Source organism: Balaenoptera physalus (genome assembly GCF_965194825.1).
Source record: "Balaenoptera physalus genome assembly, chromosome: 6".
Lineage (NCBI taxonomy): Eukaryota > Metazoa > Chordata > Mammalia > Artiodactyla > Balaenopteridae > Balaenoptera > Balaenoptera physalus.
In genome coordinates, this window is record NC_138885.1 from 13,000,252 (window position 1) to 13,022,556 (window position 22,305).

General features: G+C 41.7%; 1 protein-coding gene across 17 annotated transcripts in view; it reads left to right on the top strand.

Moving 5' to 3' along the window:
* Positions 1-22,305, top strand: part of CLASP1 (cytoplasmic linker associated protein 1) — a 261,977-nt gene that overhangs the window by 95,476 nt on the left and 144,196 nt on the right. For 16 of the 17 annotated variants that reach the window (XM_082465778.1, XM_082465781.1, XM_082465779.1 and 13 more), the window contains 2 exons: positions 2,855-2,952; positions 17,396-17,463. In XM_082465778.1, coding sequence (XP_082321904.1) covers positions 2,855-2,952; positions 17,396-17,463 — 166 coding nt within the window. The remainder of the gene's footprint in view (positions 1-2,854; positions 2,953-17,395; positions 17,464-22,305) is intronic. The other variant, XM_082465775.1, reaches the window with a different exon arrangement.

A 22,305-nucleotide genomic window follows, 5' to 3' on the forward strand; every position in this document is an offset into this window, starting at 1 on the left:
CCTTTGCCCCACGGCTACATGCTGGCGGCTGCCTGCCCGAGGCTGGCATCCCCCTTCCCCCGCCAGTGGGTCCCAGGCCAGGGCCATTGGTCATCGTGCACCCACCCTGCTCCACGCATCACATTACCTGCCTGGACCGTGTAGCGCCCCCAGTTTGGCACGTAATAGGCAGTCAAATATTTGTTGAATTGAATTCATTTTTTTTCTTTCCATTATTTTTTTAAATCTCAAAGCAGCCTTCCATTTACGAAGGAGAAAATGGAGACTAAAAGAGTTCAAAACACAACATTGTAAAGCAGTTGTACTCCAATAAGGATGTATAAATGAATGAATGAATGAATGAATGAAAGAGTTTAAATGCTTTGTCCAAAGTTATGCAGCCTCTAAATGGCCAAGTAAGTCCTCAGGCCTACTTTGACTCTAAGGCTAGTAATTTTATTAATTGATTGGATGAATGAATGAAAGATTCTTTAAATTCTATAGCGCTTTACAATTTCAGAAGTTTCACACATGATTTCATATAATCTCATAATAACCCCATTTCTCCTACCCCAGGATTGCCCCTCCCCCCTTCCCTCTCCCCATTGGCACCACTACTTTGTTCTCTATGTATGGGAGTCTCGCTCTTTTTTGTTTTATTCACTAGTTTGTTGTGTTGTTTAGATTCCACATATAAGCGATATGTTACAGTATTTGTCTTTCTCTGCCTGACTTATTTCACTTAGAAGGCTAGTCATTTCTCCACTGAATCCCTTAAACTCTTCATAGCCCAGACTTTGTAAGTAGCAGACAGGGTATCAATTGCTCTTTAAAGGGGGTCCCCAGTGTGATCTGCTCTGGCTCTGAGCAGACGTCATCACTAGAAAGTAAGCAACGGAGATGCACTTGTCACTGATCCTTGAGACAGGGCATTGACTGCTTTTGTAAGATGTGCATGTTTCAATATGGAAATGTTTCCTAACATCAGAAATTATTTCCTCTCCAAAATAAACTGGTAATCTCTGTTAGTCAGCTCAGGCTGCCGTAACAAAATACCATAGACTGGGAGGCTTAAACCACGGAAGTTTGTTTCTCGCGGTTCTGGAGGCCGGCAGTCCCGGAACAGGGCGTCGGCGTGGCTGCACTCTACTGAGGGTTCTCTTCCTGGCTCGCAGACACGTAGAGCTGTCTGGTGTCTCTCTTATAAAGACGCCCCTCCTATTATTATCAGGACCCACTCTTACGACCTCATTTAACCTTAACCACCTTCTTTACAGGCCTATCTCTAACGGCCATCATCAACATATGAATTGTTTCGGGGGGCGGGTGGGTCACACACACAGTTTGGTGCATAGCATCAGGTTTTGGGTGAGAAGTAATAAGAACCTAGAATTTGCCTTTTTCTATCACAAGGGGGAAAATTGTAAGCAAAATTACTTATCGTATACCGCTGTTAAATCAAAGGGTAACTTGGCAGTGTTCAGAGCTGTAAACTGTTTGTACCCCTGCTTCTTTCCTCTCTCCTTCCCTCTCTGTTTCTTTGATTTCATTGCTTGAGACCAAATCTGCAGTCGTGGTTGCTCTCTTGTCTTTGCCGGCTCTCCTCCCCTCGGCACCCCTGGGCACCCCACAGGCTGGCCTTGAGTCCATTGGATTTAAAAACTTTTTTTCTTCCCACCTTTCTATTGGCAAAATTTTAGACCTATAGAAAAATGGAAAGGGTAGTATAGTGAACACCCATATTTACCATTTAACTTTTATCACATTTGTCTTATATCTCAACGTGTATGCACACATATGTATACACACACACACACACACACACACACACACACAGAGAAATAGACCTTTTTTCTTGAACCATTCGAAAGTATCTAGCACACGATCTTTTTACTCCTAGGTACTTCAGTGTGTGTCTGCTAACAACAGGGATATTTTTGAGTAATCACATGTTTTCACATCCAAGAAATTTAACATTGATACAACTATAATGTTTGGTATACACACAGCCCATATTCAAATTTCCCTGTTATGTTTTTTTTGTGTGTGTTTTTTTTTAAGTCCATTCTGTCTCTTGAGCCTTACATATCGTGACCTTTCTTTTCCTATCTGTGTTTGGCCAGACCGCTGCCTTGCTCTTCCTCAAGTGTATGCCTTGCTTCTCTGCTTTCATGCCTCTGCGCAGGCTGCTTACCTTGTTGGGAGCCTGTCTCATTCCATCTTTCCCTGGTAAAATGCTGTGTTTCTAAATACATTTTAAGTGGTTCCTTCCTCTTCCATAAACTGTTCCTTGGTATCCTCTGGTGTGTTGTCTCCCTTCCCTAAACTATGTGAGCTCTTTGTACTCTTCTGTATAACATTTATTACATCCTGCCCTGTGTTAAATGTAGAATTTATGGACTTTTTTTCCCATCTCCCTTTTAGAACTATGAGCTTCTTGAACGCAGTCTCCGTGTAGCCTCTACCATCCTTTTTTGTTGCTCCCTGAGTATTTGTTTATTTGACCTACATCCAGAATGCTTTACATGGTGTTTTATTTTTAGAATAATTCATTTATTTGTAGTGTTTTCTGTTTTGGAAAGGTGGTCTGGTTTCCAGACATCGTCTTAAAGGATGGAAGGAACTAAGGGGTGTGGACTTTAGCAGGTACATAGGGATGGGATCTGAATTTTTTCCTCCTCTTTGGAACTGTGCCCACAGAGTCAAAGCTGTCAAACACAGCTGTGTCTAGTCCCATGCCTCTGAGGGGTTGTGTTTAGAATCGCGCTGGTGAGTGGGTGATAAACTTGGGGTGTTGTATAGCCTGTTGTGTCCGCAGCAGGAAGTGCTGGGGAATGACACAGAGCAGCTGTAAGATCTCTTCTTTTACATCTAGGTTCGAGATGCAGCAATAAACAGCTTAGTGGAAATTTACAGACATGTAGGAGAACGTGTGAGGGCAGATCTCAGTAAGAAAGGATTGCCACAGTCCCGGTGAGTTCAGACTTTTTTCCTTTCTTCTGCTCTTTCCCCCTGTACTCTTTCTCAGTTAACGTCTTGGTTTGCACTGCTTATTTTGTTGTGGTAATTTTACTGAAAGAATATATGGTGAGAGGATCGGTGGATGGTGATCTCACCCAGATCACATGTCAGGGGCCCCCTTTCATTTCACTTGCTCAAAAGTAAGACTTTCTCACCCAGACATCTAGCCAGGTCCCCTGCCACATACCGATTTTAGAAGCATATTTAAAAGTGTTTGGTGTTGGAAGATTCAGCGTTCTCTCGGTTCATACGGTTCTACATTTTGTATACACACGACACCTAGTATAGTAGGGGCTTGGAAAATATTTGTTTGAATGAAGCCTTTCCAGGATGAGTCTGGATAGAAATATATAAGTAATAATTCTGGAAAACATCTTTGAAATGATAGCTTTCTGGTCAGGAATGCCAGTCTCAATGTCCAAGTCTCCAGTGCAAGGAGATCAGTGTCTTACCACATCCAGGACAACTTGAGTCCACAGATGTTTCTGTCGTAGTCAAAATTTTAAAAACAATGAAAAATCACTCATCTATGATTTTACCTACGACGGAGAAATCTTACACCAAATGAATTCTAAGCCTTTTGCCCGTCCAATTCCATTGTGGGAGAAAGTGATGTGAAAATCCTGGGAAGTTAGGCCTGGATGGGACTCACAGAGCGGCTTGTCTGGTCCTGTTGCTGTGTCCACGGGGACAGCAGAGGCCCGGCGGCAGGAAGTGGCTGGAGAGATCCCCGAGCTAGGAAGTCAGGGCTCAGACTGAAGTCCTGTTCTTCATTTTCTCCACCCCGTTCCACAGAAGAGCGTATGGACTCTTGGGCATCTGGATGTGGGATGGAATGTTGAAATATACAGGAGCCCCGTCTGCCGTGATGCCCCTCAGCCAGGTGTGACGGAAGTGGGCCACGTAACTTACCCTGCAGTCGGGGTGCCTGGAGCACCTGGGGGGCGGGCATCTTCCTTTGTTGAGAGCCACATCTGACCCCAGTGTTGTTCTCACCATGGCCCCTGTAATTTTTTTTTTTTTTAAGCACTACAAGACTTTATAATGGTGCTGGCAATAGTCCATGCTGGCAGACAGTGTGATCCATGAGCCCTGGGGGAGCGCTCGGCAGGGAGTGTGGCAGAGACCACCCGTGTATACCGAGAGCCTTTCAGTGGGACAGAGTCAGCAGATGAGAATACAACGACTTTACGTGTTTTTTACAAGAGGCAATCTGTGAAAACAGGGGTTTTTAATTCCTGTATTTCATGAACCTCAACCTTCTGATCTTTGAATAGATGGTGAGAACACTTAGGAGGGAGCTGCACTAGAAAGTACTGACCAGGCTGTTAGGGAAAACTGGAGGGTGCAGATGAGCGGGAGGGCAGTGGCGGGTGTAGGGGTGGCTGTTCAGTGACGACGTCACCAGCATCGTCGGGGAAGCAGGCCTTGGGCAGCGAGACCCTCTCCTGCTCCCGCCCGGCGTCACCACGCTGAGTAGCTCACGGTGAACCTAGGCCGTGACCGGCCCCGTCTTCCCCATGGGATTCGGGGGTCGTGTCCGTCGGTCGCTCTAGCAGCCGACGGCGGGGAGGCGACATGGTGAAACTGAGATCGAGAGAGCTGAGCACAGGAGGCAGCTCACTCCGCAGGCCTGCTTGCAGGGGCGGCCCGGGGGCTTGGATGTGGGGGGCTTCCACCATCTCCACAGAGTGGGCTGGGGGTGGGGGGGTCTCTTGCTGCAGCCCGGCCGGGGCGTGGCTGCCTGCCTGCTTTCCCGCGGGGGTCTGGCGATTGCGGAGCCTTAGGCCGGGGGTGTCTGGGTGACCAGCGCCCGTAAACCCTGCACTCAGACTCAACGAGCTCTCCCGGTGGCCAGCGTTCCACCCGCGGCGTCACAGCTTGTGGCTGGGGAATTCAGCGTGTGACTCTAGTGGGAAGCTTGCTCGGGTTTCTGTGGACTTCACCCCACACGCCCTTTCTCTTTGCTGATTTTCCTTGTGCGCTTTTACCGTAATGATCACAGCTGGGAGCGTGGCTCTGTGCTGAGGCCTGTGAGTCCTCCTAGTGAATCATGAAACCTGGGGTGGTCTTGGGGACCCCCCACGGAGAGTGGTTCAGGTAAGGTCCCTCCCGGAGCTGGGGTTAGAACCTTCTCTTCCAGATTCCCAGTCATGTGGCTTCTTTCCCCCCGTCACCCCCCACCCCCTTTTAAAAAGGAAATATTAAATAAATATTAAAAAGAAGCTACAGAAGAGTTAGAGCCTCTGTGAACAGGAATAAGAGTTTCCATTATCTCATGTTAGCTAAAATCCTTCCTAAAAATTCTGGACCGAAAGGAGAGGGTGAGCCTAAGGAAATGGACCCACATCTTTACAGCCATTATTGTAAAAATCTGGCAGACACACAGTGCTTGGAGAACTAGGCTGTTAGTTCTTTACAAACTGTAGTGAAAGGATCGGAAACTTCATGTTTTTTTGTATTTATGACAAGACAATTACATAGGCTCTCACACTGTGAGGGCCAGAGGCTCCGGCCGCCACCTTAATTTTGTTGGGGACCGTCTCCAAATGGAACAAGGCATGGAAAGGATCTCCTACCGTTGTTTGGGAAATTCAGTATCTGCTATGTGTGGCTCCAAGTGGCTGACTGGAATACTTGAATATTCTAGACTTCTTTTACGTCATTACAGGATTTTTTTGTTACTATGTGAGAGCATAGGAGAGTCTTCAGCTTGGCAAGATTCCATAGCACTAACAAAACATTGTGGAATTTGCTTAATGTTTTCTAACATAAGAAAAGGACTAAGCTGCGTTTAGTCCTGGAATAAAAACGTTATCCTCTTCCGAGTTTGTTCATTGAGTGAGTGCTATATTTGAGAAGAAGATTAATTGAATCTCTAGGAAACACGTGATGAAAAAGAATGCCTTCCTAATGTCAGCTACCTGACTTAGGGAATAAGAGTAATGATCTGATTTTGGCAGTAGTTTTCTTTGCCCATTTCGCAGCTGGGAAAAGAGACTCGTACGTTCTCAGCTTCACTTTGGAGGAGCTGGAATCATGCTTTGGGGCCATGTGTTCAGTAGTTATTGGAGTATGTCATCTGCTGGCTAAAATCACGTTCCTCCCAAGAAGGGAGTGGAGAGGTTCGGCCCAGTCTTCACTTTAGGAGGTGTCTCCCCTCCATGGGGTGTCAGCACAGCTGAGCTGCGAACTTCATCAGCGTAGTATTTGGCCATTTTCCGTTGTTTTACACGTATTGTTTTCACAGTTCACACACGTGATGTGTTCAGAAAACAGGTACTACAGGATTCACTTCTAGCTGTCCGTTATACGAGGCCATACGCTGTAGGATATTTGTGAGGTGTGCTTGGAAGTAAGGAAAACGTCAGTAGGTGCCCTGCCCCTCACTACCCAAGGCTTCCCTTCACAGACAGGTGCTGTCAGCCTGCGTGCACACTCACTGTCTCCCCACTGTATGTGCCAGAATATATTTCCATTCCATATGGTGTATTTTAGTTTGCGAAGCTTTGGTAAAAAGATCACTGGTGTTAACTTTCTTCTGGAACCACCACCTGGGAACCAAGCTCCTGAAACAGCAGCAGCCTTAGATCTGATGATAGTTTAAGATAGAACTGAAGCGTGTCAGTGGATGCATTGTAACTATTCGTTAAACTTTTCCTTCCTGTGAACCTACAGTTTTGAATAGCTCTCATAATATTTGTTCATAAAAATTGTATAAACTTTCACTAGCCATTATCAGCTCATGATTGTATTGTTAAGGGGAGAGTTGAGGCTTTCTCATCTTTAATTTTAATTTGCTTGCTGAAGCTTTGGTGTTATAGGGAGGGCCCAGGGCAAAAGCAGATGAGAAGTGTGCTATGTAATACCCCCTCTCGTTTTTTTTTTTTTTTAATCTGAATCTATTTATAAGGATATCTTATTGTATATCAAGTGAGGGAGCTTTTACAAAATAATTGTCATGTATTGTATAAAAAATACCAAGGGAAAACAACTTGAAGGAAATCAGAGAGATCGTGCCAGAATGGACATTAAAGGGAAATGAGAAACAAATGTAATTTGTGCGACTTTATATGGTTCTGGACTGAAAAGACTAGATATAAAGGACGTAAATAGGATGCTTGCGATCAGTAGGACGGCAGTTCTCTGCATTACACTGGTATTCCCTAATATTGCCAGAGGTCCTCTCTAATGCAGTAAAGAAAAGGAACATATAACAGTTGGAAAAGAGGGAAAGCAAGCTGTCCTTCCTTAACACAAGTCAGTATTTCACAACTGTCCACCTTCACTAAAGTCCTACTCTGGATACCCTATTTACTCTTTCAACCCATCCCAAACCCCTGTTTCTCCTCAACTGTAACTTGCTCTTTTTCTCCCTTTTCATAGGAGCATCTCATTCTAATATTCCATGAAATCTAATTACCTAGGTGCAGTTTCCATCAACTACAATATTGCTTACATAAGGACTAACTCCTTTTTATGTCTTGGACATGAATATATCCCATTTACTAGAATATGCCTTACTCACAAGATTGCTGCTATATTTCTTGAGACACTGAACACATATGATAATTGATGTGCGTTCTTCATTTGCATCACTTCGGATAGTTTTTCTAACTCCATTATGTCTTCTTTCCGTTTCATGATTGCTTTGCATAGTATTGTCATTGTAACAATCTTAATTCTTCCAATGCAAGAGCACAGGATATCTTTCCATTTCTTTATCTTCAATCTTCTTCATCAATGTTTTATAGTTTTCTGAATATATGTCTTTCAAGGTCTCAGTTAATTTGCTACTAGGTATTTTATTCTTTCTGATGCGATCTGAAGCAATTTTTTTTTTTTTTTTACTTTTTCTTTCTGATAGTTCATTATTAGTGTATAGAAATACAACAGATGTCTGTATATTTGTTTCTCGTCGTGCTTTTGATCCTCATGGAGTCTTTGTGGGACCTTTGTTGAAAATCAGCTGACCACTAATATAAAGGTTTCTTGGGAATTCCCTGGCGGTCCAGTGGTTCAGAGAGCCCGAGTTCAATACCTGATCAGGGAACAAAATCCCATAAGCCACGCGGGGTGGCCAAAAAAAAAATTTCTTTCTGTAATCTCAGTTCTATTCCATTGATCTGTATGCCTGTCCTTCTACTGGTAGCACACTGTCTTGATTAATTTAACTTAGTAGTAACTTTTGAAATCCACGTTTGTTCTTTTAAAGGTTGTTTTGGCTGTTCTGGGTGCCTTTTGTGTCCATGTGAATTTTATGATGTATTTGTCAATTTCTGCCAAAAAGGACAGCTGGGATTTTGGTAGGAGCTGAATCTGTAATGAGTTTGGGGAATGTTGCCATCTTAACTACATTGCCTTCCGGTCCATGAACGTGGAATGTCTTTCCATTTTTAAAAGTCTTTCATTACTTTCAGCAATTGCTTAGTAGTGTCCAGTGGACACGTCTTACACTTCCTTTGTTAAATTAATTCCTGTGTACTTTCTTTTGGTGCTATTGTAAGCAGAATTTTTAAATTTCAATTTCAGATGGTTCATTGTTAACGTAGGGAAATACAATTGATTTTTTTGTATTGATCTTGAATCCTGCAACCTTGCTGTGAACTCCCTGGTTCTAATGGTTTTGCCGTGGACTTCTTGGGATTTTTTTTTTTTTTTTTTTTTTTTTTTCTTCTTGGGATTTTTAAATACAAGATATGTCGTCTGCCAGTAGAGAGAGTTTATTTCTTCCTTCCCAATCTAGGTGCCTTTTATTCCTCTTTTTTTGCCTAAAAGCCCTGGCTGGCACTTCCAGTAAGATGTTGAATAGAAGTGCTGAGAGGGGACGGCATTGTCCTGTTCCTGATCTTAGAAGAAAAGCTTTCAATCTCACACCGTATTTTATAATGTTAGCTTTGGGTTTTTTTCTGTATGACTTTATGAGATTGATAAAGTTTTATTCCTAGTTTCTTGAGTGTTTTTATCATGAAAGGATGTTGGATTTTGTCAAATACTTTTTCCGCATCTACTGAGATGATTATGTAACTTTGTTTTTTATTCTATTGATATATTGTATTATATTAATTGATTTTCAGGCATTAAACCAACTCTGCATTCCTAGGACAAATCCCACTTGGTTATGGTGTACAACTCTTTATTTCTGCTGGATTCATAAGGAGTATCAGTCTGTACTTTTATTATGATGTCTTTTCTGGTTTTGTTGTTACTGTAATATTAGCCTCATAGAAAGCATTCCCTCCTCTTCTATTTTTTAGGGATATATATATGTTTCTTTAATTAGTAGACTTATTTTTTAGAGCAGTTTTCGTTTTATAGAAAAACTGACTGGAAAGGACAAGAGAGTTCCCTTATTCTCTCCTCCCCTGCCCACAGTTTCTCCCATTCTCGTCTCTATTTTGAAAGCGTTTGTGAAGGATTGGTGCTAATTCTTTTTTAAACATTTGTTAGAATTCACCAAAGGTGAAGCCATTTGGGCCTGGGCTTTGCTTTAGGGATGCATTTTTGATTCCTGAATTCAGTTTCTTTACTTGTTATAGGTCTATTCAGATTTTGTTTCTTTTTGTGTCAGTTTTGATAGTTTGTGTCTGTCCAGGAATTTGTCCATTTTATCTAAGTTATCTAATTTTTCACATACTGTTGTTCATAGTGTTCTCTTGTGATCCTTTTTATTTTTGTAAGGACAGTAGTAGTGTGCATTCTTTCATATTTTTATTTCAGTAATTTGAGTCTTCTTTCTTCTGATCTGTCTAGCTAAAGGTTTCTCAAATTTGTTGATCAAAGAACTGACTTTTGGTTTGTTGATTTTCTCTATTGTTTCTCTCTTCCCTATTTGATATATTTCTACTCTAATCTTTGTTATTTTCTTCCTTTTGCTTGATTTGCTTTTTTTTTCCCCTCTCAATTTTTTAAGGTGAAGGTTAAGTTATTGATTTGAGATTTTTATTTTAATATAGGCATTTATTTGGCTGCATTTCATAAGTTTTGGTATGTTGTACTTCTTTTTTTGAAGTATAGTTGATGTACAATGTTACATAAGTTACAGGTGTACAATACAGTGATTCACAATTTTTAAAGGTTATACTCCATTTATAGTTATTATAAAATACTGGCTATATTTCCTTTGTTGTACAATATATCTTTATAGCTTATTTTATACCTAGTAGTTTGTACCTCTTAATGCCCCTATATTGCCCCTCTCCCTTTCCTCTTCCCACTGGTAACCACTAGTTTGTTCTCTGTATCTGTGAGTCTGTTTGTTTGTTATATTCACTAGTGTTTTTTTTTTTTTAGATTCCACATATAAGTGATATCATACAGCATTTGTCTTTCTCTGTCTGACTTAATTTCACTTGGTATGTTGTACTTTCATTTTCATTCATCTCAAAGTAGTATCTAATTTCCCTTTTATTTTCATCTTTGACCTGTTTGTTATTAGGGCGGTTTTGTTAAATTCCTACGTTATTTGTAACTTTCCCATTTGTATTTATTATTCATTTCTAATTTTATCCTATTGTGGTCGCAGATCATAATTTCTGTGTTCTGTGGTTTTGGTTCTTTGAAGTTTATTGGGGCTTGTTTTATGGCCCAACAGTGGTCTGTCCTGGAGAATGTTCCATGTGCACTTGAGAAGAATCTGTATTTGAAATGTGCAATATTGAAGTCTTCTGTTAATACTGATGAATTACCTAGTTCTCTCTTCAGTTCTGTCACTTTTTGTTTCATATATTTTGGGGCTCTGTTTTTAGGTCCCTATAATTATGTCTTTCTGATACATTGATCCTTTTATCACTGTAAAAATGTCCTTCTTTGTCCCTGGTAGCAATTTTTGTCTTGAAGTCTATACTGTCTGATATTACTATAGACACCCTAGGTCTGTTTTGAACACTGTTTGCATGGATTATCTTTTTACATCCTTTTACTTTCAACCTTTGTGTCTTTGTGTCTAAAATGAATCTCTCGTAGATACCATGTAGTTGGGTCTTGTTTGTTTATTCAGACTGAAAATCTTTGCCATTTAATTGAAGTGTTTAATCCATTCATATTTAATGTATTACTGATAAGGTAGACTTTATTTCTGCTATTTTATTTTGCTCTTTGTGTTCTGTATGTTATGACTTTCTTGTTCCTGTATCCTTTCTTTACTGCCTTGTTTTGTAATAAATAGATATTTTCTAGTGTGCCAGTTTAATTTTCTTGCTGTTTGTTTTATGGAATTATTAGTGTTTGTTCTGGGGATTTCAATTAACATCTTAAATTATAGCAGTCTGTATTATTATTATTATTAATTTTAGTATTAAAAACTTTAATTATTAGTCTTAATAATATTAAGAATTATTCTTAATTTTAGTATTATTATTAATAATAATTATTATTATTCTTAATTATTATTCTTAATTTTAGTATTAAAAACTTTACTCCTACATAGCCCTATTTTCTCCCCTCCTCTCTATTGCTATTCTTGTTATACAAATTACACCTTTGTACATTATAAGCTAGCCAACATACAGTTTTATAATTATTGCTTTATGCAGTGTCCTTTTAAGTCATGTAGGACCAGAGAAGAGTTAACAACAAAAAAATAACATTTGTACTGTCTTTTATGTTTACCTGTGTTTTATATTTACCTTTGTAGTTTTTCATCATCTCTTGTGATGTGTGGGGGATTGGTTCCAGGACCTCCCGTGGATGCCAAAAATCCATGGATGCTCGAGTCTCTTATATAAAATGGCGTAGTATTTGCATATAACTTATGTACATCCTCTTGTGTGCTTTAAGTCATCTCTAGGTTACTTGTAATACCCAAACACAATGTAAATCCTATGTAAATAGTTGCTGGCATGTGACAAATTCAAGTTTTCTTTTTTGTAACTTTCTAAAGTTAAAAAAAGATCTATTTGGTCCATGGTTGGTTGAATCCCCAGATGTGGAACCCACGAATATGGAAGGCTGACTGAACTTTTACTGGTGTTTTTTATGTCTTCATGTGGATTTGGGCTCTTGTACTGTGTTCTTTCATTTCAATTCGAAGGAGTCTTATTTTATTTTTTGCTTATCAAGAAACGTCCTAAATGCTCCTTCATCCCCCCCATGCCCCAAGTCTGCACTTTATTATATTGGTAGTATGGCTTCATGTAAAGACTGAAGTGTCTTTGGTCCAGAGAGGATTCTCCGCTTCATTTTTGAAGGGTGATTTTGTTGGATATAGAATTCTTGGTTGAGATTTTTAGTTTCAGGACTTTGAATATATTATCCCACAGCTGCCTGGCCTCCATTGTTTTTTGTTTTTTGTTTCTTTTTTAACATCTTTATTGGAGTATAATTGCTTTACAATGGTGCGTTAGTTTCTGCTTTATAACAAAGTGAATCAGCTATGCATATACATATATCCCCATATCTCCTCCCTCTTGCGTCTCCCTCCCACCCTCCCTATCTCACCCCTCTAGGTGGTCACAAAGCACTGAGCTGATCTCTCTGTGCTATGCAGCTGCTTCCCACTAGCTATCTATTTTACTTTTGCCTCCATTGTTTTTAATGAAAAATGAGTTACTAATCTTATTGGGGAGCCCTTGTACGTGATGAATGGCTTCTCTATTGTTGTTTTCAAGGTGTTCTCTTTGTCTTTTCTTTCAGTCCTTTGCTTATTATGTGTCTAGGTTAGGATCTCTTAAAGTTTATCCCATTGGGAGTTTGTTGAGCTTCATGAATTTAGAATGTTTTTGGTCATTATTTCTTCACATGTTCTTTCTGTCCTTTTTCCTTTCCCCTCTCCTAATGGGATTCCCATTAAGTGTATGTTGGTATAGTAAGAAGATAATCTCTGAGGCTCTGTTTATTTATTTACGTATTTTTCCTGTTCATTTTTCTTCTGTTTCTCAGACATGATAGTGTCAATTGACTAATCTGCAAGTTTGCTGCTGCTTTTTCTCCCAAATCACTGAAATCACTGTTGAGCTTCTCTAGTGAATTTTTATTTTTATTTTTTAAAAAATTTTATTTATTTATTTATTTTTTGGTTGTGTTGGATCTTCGTTGCTGCGTGTGGGCTTTCTCTAGTTGCAATGAACGGGGGCTACTCTTTGTTACAGTGCATGGGCTTCTCGTTGCGGTGCCTTCTCTTGTTGCGGAACACGGGCTCTAGGTGCACAGGCTTCAGTAGTTGTGGCACACGGACTTCAGTAGTTGTGGCTCGTGAGCTGTAGAGCGCAGGCTCAGTAGTTGTGGTGCATGGGCTTAGTTGCTCCGTGGCACGTGGGATCTTCCCGGACCAGGGCTTGAACCTGTGTCCCCTGCATTGGCAGGCGGATTCTTAACCACTGCGCCGTCAGGGAAGCCCTGAATTTTTAATTTTAGTTGTTTATGGATATTTAATTTCATTTCAAGAATTCCTGTATGATTCTTATATTTTCTATCTCTTCATTGATATTCTCTATTTGGTGAGACCTTGGTTCTTATATTTTCTTTAGTTCTTTAGAAATAATTTCCTTTATTTCTTTAAACATATTAATAATGGTTGATTTCAAGTATTCATCTAGTTAGTCCTTTAATGATAGTTTCCGTGACTGATTTTTTTCCCCCGTGGATGGGCCATGTTTACTTGTTTCTTTATGTGTCTCATAATTTTTTGTTGAAACTGTTGAGTTAAAATTATGTATCGTGGCAACTTTGGAAATCACAATCTTCACCCCTCCCCAGGCTTGCTGTTGTTGGTGTTTATTGTTTTTGTTGCTCATTGCTTGTTTAGTGACTTACCTGAACTAATGCTGTAAAGTCTGTATTGTTTAGTTGTGTGTGGTTACTGCAGTCATCTGTGCTTGGTTAGGTTAGCGTTCAGCTGATGATTGGACAGGGGTTTCCTTCAGTGCCTTTGCTGAAGGCTCCGTATGTTGGGACGTGCTTTCAGTGTTCTGGCAGGCAGTTTATACGTTCCTGCCTTTACGTCTCTTTACCGCCTGCTTGTGCAGAATCTCGTCAGCCAGAGGTGAGACGTTAGTGCCTTGGGTCATTCTCAGGCATGCACACAGCCTTGCCCATATACGTGATCTTCTAGATTCCCAGGAATGTGTCAGAGCTTTTCAAAGTTTCCTGAGAACGTCTCATCCTCCAGTTTTTCCTTATAAGTTTTTTGGTCAGTTTCTTTGCCCCAGCGGTTATTGCCATGTTAAATAGTCGTTGTGGATTCTTTTTGATTGTGGCCTCAGGGAAAAGGGTCTCACGCTGAGCATGCTCTGAGTGAGGTGCGATAAAGACAAGCCCTGTGAATGGGGGGTTCAGGGATATGCCAGACAGGTCAGATAATGACAGTTCTCTGGGAATGGGGATTCTTAGGGGCTCCAGACTTGTTCAACTTTTTCTAGTGGTTGTAGGCTGCTGGTTTTCAGCCTGAGTTGAGACGGAAATAGGGCACTGCAAAGCAATGGGAAACTTACTGTTCTTACCAAGATTCAGCCTTTTTGCTTGAAGAATGCTCGGATTGTTGCAAGCCTTTGTTTAATTTCCAGTTTTGGAAAACTTGATTTTGCCAGATTTTGCTGATGTTTTCTTTGCTTCTTTGGAGGAGCAAATTTTCAGAGGTCCTTACGGTGCCATTTTGAAGGGCTCCTCCCCGTGTGCTTTTATAATTATCATATTTTCTCATCTCTTTGGAAATATAAATGATATATTAAAAACTGTTCGTAGTCTCTTCTCTAAGTTGGGATTTGGGGGTATGTGTGTGTTCCTTTTGGTCTCTTTCATATTACAAGCTGTGCTCATATAGCTTATAATCCTTGGTACCTGCTCATATTTAAGAGTAGTGGACTGAAAAGCCAATTATTAACTCTGAGTGTAGAGCTGGAGCTTGTTTACCATGAGATTGCTAGTATTTGCTTTTAGGAAATTATTTTAAACTTATGTTATAAAATATTCTAGGAAGGTGTAATTAGATCTAAATCTTGCAGTAAAATAAACACCAGTTGCATTGAAGACTTGAAAATAAAATTTAAATTCAGAAAAATCAGAGGAAAATGGTATTGGGTTATTTGTCAAACTAGTGAAGAAATTCATTTTATGTTTGAGATCCAAAGATTTAAAATTTAAAAAGTGCAAAAAAATTGGTGGCTTCAGAGGGTAATCATTAGTTATGTATTCAACGTCTTTGAACGTGTAAAACTCACCCTTTCAGACTTGTGCAAGTTGGTAGGTCCTGGGAGAGGCATTTTCTATTGCTGTGCTCAGGGCTAGGAGACAGAAGGCATCCCCAAGGGAGGTTTTGTTGCTCTTGGACTGTCATAAAGCCAGGCTCCTGCGATCCGGCGGTGGTCATCTGGACAGGAGCCATTGTCTAGGCAGCTATTGAGACAGGAGCTGGAAAGCAGCGGGAAAGCACGCCTGCCTGAAGTAATTCTGAATTACGGTGCAGGTGCCAACAACGGTCATCATCTTAGCCTTCCCATACCTAGTTGTTTGGGCCTACCGGTTATGGGTCCCGTGGCCACGGAGAGGAGACCCTACCTGCGAGCTACAGAGAATCTACAGGTGCTTCCACAGTTGCCATCGATAATGGTGAATGCTCTCCCAGGAACGGAGGAAATACTCATCCCTCCCAGTGATTTCAGGGACAACCAGCTGGAGGTGCCCTTTGTCCCCGATGTGCAGCCTTGCAGACGTGCTCACGTCAGAGGGTGTGGCTATGATGCAATAAAGTGGTAACTTGGTCAGGGCAGGCCCCGGCAACCTGTGTAGGGATATTATTTATGGGCTTGTTAAGCCAGTGGGGATCTTTGTCACTTATAAAAGGGCAGGTGATGGAAACATCGTAAGAACTTGATTCTAAGGCATCTTTCCAGATTTTTAGTAACCACGGGAGTTGCAAGTGAGCAATAGTTTTACTCATATGGTCCTGGGATGACAAATAGAACTTTAACTCAGTGCCGACTTTGATTCATTGGTCGTAGCTGCCTGGAGCAGTTTTGGGAAGGATTCTGAGGCTACATCTGGACTTAGATGGAAAGATGGGTTGAAAAGATCAATATCTGCCATGGGACGGGAAGCAGGAGGGGCCATGTTATCAGGCTGGTTCATCCCCTTCACTTAACCTCGTGTTTGCTCATGAGTATTTTTGGCTCCCCTGTTTCTTAGAATGTCACAGTCTAAGTAGAATAGAATGACGTAGAGGTAAGTAGGAGCTCTAGAGGGTGGGACCTTCCCACACTCAGCATCTAGCTAGCTCAGTGCTGGCTCAGCCAGTGAACGAGTGCATGAGCTGAGACCAGAGTGCGTGAACTACCTAGTTTTCCACCTTGCGGGCGGGGGCGGGACCAGGCACCAGCCTTCTCATTCGGTGATGTCACCCTCCTGCATGACGTGATGTGTGGTGTACACAGAATACCAAAGATAACATAGGTCCCATTCCTACACCCAGGGGGCTTCCATCCTGGTTGGAAAGGAAATCAAACATGTTTGAAATGATTAGAGCTTGTATGACAGGCTGGTTTGTAAGAAAGTGCTAACGTTTCTAGTCTAGTCCTGGAAATGGGTGGCGTAGGTTTCAATGCAAAAGTGCGTGACTTTGGAATCTCAACCTTTAGGCTTATTCCAATATATCTGTGTTCGCTCGGAAAGCCTCTTTTTTCTTGACTTTTCCTACAAGGTAAACCCCGCCCCGCCCCCCCCCCCCCCCCCCCAATTTTCCTCTCATTTTTGGTGTCACTAGGATGGAATATTTGGTGGTTAAGGAGTTTTGCTTCTTTTAAAATGTCATGGTGAAAATGATCCACTAATAGAAAATACACGTCATGCAGATTTTTAAGCTGAAGATTATCCAGTCACAACATTTGCTTCTAGAGAAATTATTTATAGCATTTTTAACATAAGCAAAAGTCACAGAGAAGCCTTTGTACTGTAGTATCAATGCATTTTGAAAATCTTTATCCTGAGTATCAGCAGCCTGTGCTTAGACAGAAATAGGAGAAATAAACACATTTCATGATGCATACGTTTTGTGTAGAGACGTCAGTCAGTTTAGTATAATGTCTGAGAACCTGGGCTCTGGGTTCTTAGTCTCAGGGCTGACATCTCCACCCTGACCAAGTGTGTTACCTTAAGTAAGGGGGTTTTGATTTCCTCGTCTGTAGTAGGGGATACTGATAACCCCTTATACAGCTGTTAACAAGAATCAAAGGAGATCTTTCAGGTAGAGCTTAGGTCGGTGCTTGGCTTGTAATAAGCAGGTGCTCACTCATTGTTGGCTATTGATAATGCTGTTAGCATAGCTACTGTTGTTGTTAGGTGGGTCTGTTATCAATGAGTGAGACTCACCTTCAGTGTATACTATGATTGTAAATATGTTAATGTAATTGTAATATGGTTAATAGTTTGTATAATATATATATATATATTTTTTTTTTTCATACAGGTTGAATGTAATTTTTACAAAATTTGATGAAGTCCAAAAATCTGGAAACATGATACAGTCTGCAAATGGTGAGTAGAAAAAGCAACCATTCTACTTTTGCTTTTTCACTTCCACTTTTAGCATAAGTATTACTTACACTATATACTGTTTCTGAATAGCTGAATTTGATACCCTGATAGGAGTTTCTAGGTCTCAGGATTTAACCTCCATTTACCCACTTTCCCAAGCTCGAAACTATGGAGTTGTCATTGACTTTCTTTTATAACCTGCACTGAATCCATCAGCTAATCCTGTTGCCTTTATTTTTAAAAATACATCTAGAATCCCAAAGATTCCCGTGTAACTGCTTCTCTCCTCCCAGTACAAGCCATCACGGTGTTTTGCCTGCACTCCTGATTTTATTCTCTCCCCACACCTAAAGTCTGTTTTTCACTCAGCAGCCAGACTGATCCCTTTAGAATGTAGCGCAAGTAACGTTAATCCCTTGTTCATCAGAATCCTCCAGAGCTTTCCCAGCGCAGTGACTCACGGTGCCCCACTGGGCCCTGCCTGACCTGCGGCAGCCCCCATTCTGAGGTCATCTTCCATTGTTCTTCCTGAAAGTTCTCTTGGCTCCAGCCTGTTGGCTTCCTTGCTGATTTTTAACATGTTTCTCCTGCTTCAGGGCCTCTGTGCTTGTGATTCCTTCTGCTTGAGGCGCTTGTTCCCAGCTGTCATTAGGGCCTCGTCCTTATTCCACCCAGAGCTCGGCTGCGGGCCCACTTCATTACACAGGCGTCCAGAACAGCACACCCAGTGTTGTAAGGGAACGCTCTCTGCCCTCACCTGGCTTGACTTTCCTTCTTAATGAATATTACTGCAAAACCGTTTTTTTGTTTATTCATGAGGGTAAGAACTTTGTTTTTTTTCTCTTCTTTATCCTTAACACCGTTTGGAAGTCATCAGAAAGTCCATTGCCAACAAGAAGTTTTCTAACGTTGGATACATCATTGTATCATAGCTGTTTCAGGATTGCTAGGGATCTGAGATCATAGCGTAGCCTTCAGATTTTGACTATCTTGAGGCTGTTAAAGAAGTTTGAGTGATTTCCCGCAAAGGGACATAGTACATGAGGGCAGAGCAGGAAACAGAATCCAGGTCTTTCAGCTCAGACTCTAGTTGTGTACCCGTCGTTACCAGTACGGAATTTGTCTTTAAATAGCATGTTTCTTATAAAATGCTTTTTTAAAATTTCTTTTTCATACATTTGTAAAATCATTGCAGTAGGAAAAGAAAAAAGATTAATTATGATTCTGCTATCACCAGCAAATCAGTTTTCATTTTTCTGTATTATCTTCTAATTAATTTTCCTATAACTGTATAATTTGTATGCAGTTTTAACCATGGCATAATTTCTGCATATTACCCTCTACTCTTATATATACTTTTCTATGTGCTTTCAACTGTATCATTGGTAAAGCTGAGACCAGTGATGAGGGGGGTTGACAGTGTGCGTGGGCAGGGTTGTCCAGCCAGTTGCTAGACACGTGCTTTTATTTTGTATTTTATTTTATTTTATTTTATTTTTTTAAATTAATTTATTTATTTTATTTATTTATTTTTGGCTGCGTTGAGTCTTCCCTGCTGCGTGCGTGCTTTCTCCAGTTGCGGTGAGCGGGGGCTACTCTTCGATGTGGTGTGCGGGCTTCTCATTGTGGTGGCTTCTCTTATTGCGGAGCGCGGGCTCTAGACGCGCAGGCTTCAGTAGTTGTGGCTCGCGGGCTCAGTAGTTGTGGCTCATGAGCTCTAGAGCACAGGCTCAGTAGTTGTGCCGCACGGGCTTTGTTGCTCCACGGCATGTGGGATCTTCCCGGACCAGGGCTTGAACCCATGTCCCCTGCATTGCCAGGCGGATTCTTAACCACTGCGCCACCAGGGAAGCCTGATCATCGGCATATTTTAAATATTAAGATATAATTCATACCAAAAAAATTCACTTTGTTAAAGTGGCTTTTCATATAGTCAGAAAATTGTGCAGTTATCACCAGTGTCTAATTCTACAAAATTGTCATCAGCCCCAGGAAGACCTGTGCCCAGTAGCACTAGCTGTTTCCCTGTCCTTGCAGTCCCTGGCAGCCTGTCTTCTGTCTTTGTGGATTTGCCTGTTCTGGACATTTTATATAAATGGAATCCTATGGTGTATGGCTTCTTTCACTTAATGTTTTCAGGGTTCATCCACCTGGTAGCATATGTCAGTACTTCATTCCTTTTTATGGCTGAATAACATTTTTTTCTATAAATACACCATGTTTTGTTGAGCCACTCAACAGTTGAAGGACATTTGGGTTGAAGTTTGTGTTTTTCAACTTTGTTCTTCTTTTCGAGATTGTTTTGACTGTTCTGGGTTCCGTGCATTTCCATATGAATTACAGGATTTTGATAGGGACTGTGTTGAACCGGTTTGAGGAATATTGCCATCTTAACAGCATTAAGCCTTCTAATCCATGAACGTAAGATACCTTTCAGTTTATTTAGGTCTTGGAATTCTTTCAACAATGTTTTGTAGTTTTCAATGTATAAGTCTTGCACTACTATGGTTAAATTTATTCCTAAGTATTTTATTCTTTTTGGTGGTATTGTAAATATAATTCTTTTCTTCATTTTATTTTTGGATTGTTCTTTGCCAGCATATAGAAATAAAGTAGAATTTTATATTTGATCTTGTATTTGGCAACCTTGCTTAACCCATTTTTTAGCTAGATTTTTCCTCTCCAGTAGATTCCTTAGGATTTTCTATATACTAGGTCATTTAATCTGTGAATAGAGATTGTTTTACTTCTCTCTTTCCAATCTGGATTCCTTTTAGGGTGTTGCTTTTTTTTTTTTCAAATGCTTCTTTTTTGATGTCAATTGATATAATTGTTTTTCTTTAGCCTGATGATATTGTGAGTTATATTGATGGATTTTTTTTGGGTAATAATCCACTCTTGCATACCTGGAATAAATCCCACTTGGTCATAGTGTACAGTTCTTTTTATACAGTGTTGTGTTCAGTTTGCGATTACATTGTCGAGGAGTTTTGCACCTAACTTCATGAGAGAGGTTGGCCTGTACTTGTTCTCACACCTCGCCCCCCCTTTGTCTGACGTGTTGATTTTTAAGCATGCCGAGTGTCGTTCAGTAAAAACACGCCTACGTATATCTCCAGCCATTCTCATTGCTCTGCTTCTCTCCTCCCCTGTACAGCAGACTTCTCCTGAGACGTCTGTGTTAAAAAAAAACAAAATTCAACCGAGTAAATTTTAAAGATCTACTTGGCTTTACTGAACGAGTCTTGAGTTGGGCGGCATACCATCTAACGAGGGTGTGTGTGTCTGGGGGGTTGCTCCAAAAGGAGTAGAGAAAGGGAAAGGTTTTTTAAAGGCAAGACAAGGAAGTCATAAACAGAAAAGATTATTTCAGGCTAAAGTAACCCACCTGTGGGGGACGGGATGGGTCTGTGTGGCAGTGACCTCATCTTCACTGGGGCTGGAGGACGCCCACGAGACGGGTGACCTCCCTGGTGCCGACCGGGAAATTCCTGGCCGACCACATGAGACCGCAGTTGGTAGGGAGGTTGAAGCAGCAGTTGGGTTGGGTATTCAGCCCCACTCTGGCGGTGCGGCCTAGCATAAGTGACTCCGTCTTGGGCCTGTGGTTTGCTTTTTTAAACATCCATATTCCCTGTCTCAGTCTCTTCGCCTAGTCACCTCCTCAGACCGCCCCAGGCTCAGGGTCCGCTCACGTCACCGACACAGCTGCCGGTGCTGTTACGGGGTGGTGGCCACGCTACTCCACCCGCTGGCGTTGCCAGTCTTCGCCCTGCCCGGCCTCTCACCATGCTGGGCACTGTTGACCCCCATCTTCTCCTCCTGGAAGCATCCTTCCTCCTTGCCCGCTCTGGCCTGACCTCCTTTTGATTTTTTTTCCTGCTGTTGGGCTGTTCTTTCTAGGTTTGCTGTCTGCTACTTGCCACTAAATTCTTAAGGCTGGCTCGGTCCTATGCCTTTTTCTTTCTCAGGCAGTGCTCTCCTTTGGGTTATAGTTATCCATGGCCGGAACTCTGTTTACTAGCCAGATAACATGTTTTCATAAATGCGTCTCTTGCCCACACCCCGTCTCAGTGCTGCTAACCGTATGTGAAGGAGCTGCCTGTCTGACGTTTCTTCTTGTACTGGAGACACGTACCCAGACTCATGTCCCTCCTCTTGCTCAAAGACAAAACCCAGAACACCTAAACATGACCTCGTCCTAGCTTCTCTCTGTACATCTTCCGTGGACGACTGCTCCGCTGTCCACCCAGGCGTGTGAGTCAGGACTTCCGTGTCATCCCGGAGGCCCCACCTTCCTCCCCGCCTGTGTGCCTCGTCAGCGGCTCCTGTGGGTGTGGGCGCTTCTCAGCGGCCCCAGCGCTCGTCTCCAGCCACTTCGCCTGCACTGTTGAAGCCACCTGCTCACGGTCCCCCTGCCTTCTCCCCCCGGTCTGTTGTGTTGTACGACGTTGCCAGAATGAGGACCGATCTTTCTCTCTGGATGAGAACTGCTCTGTGGTGGAAGAGACTGAGGCCAAGAGGTCTTCTCCTGTCTCCTTTTTCCTTCAGCCAGGACAGTGTTAAAAACATTTATAAGTATTACCTGCACTGTCACTTTGATGTTAGCCTGAGAGGTGTTCACTTTTCAGAAGTCTGAGCAGGTCGGACCCCTGCTTTCTTGAAGGTGGACACAGCCTGTAGCCAAACCCTCTGGGCGCACCTGGGGGCAGCCTCAGAGCAAGGTCTTCTGACCCCCTTCCCCTTTCATTTCTTTATTTGGAAAATGTTAAATGTATGTTAAAGTGGATAGGTGAGAATAATGGAGCCCCACGTGGGCATCACCCAGCTTCACCAGGTCTT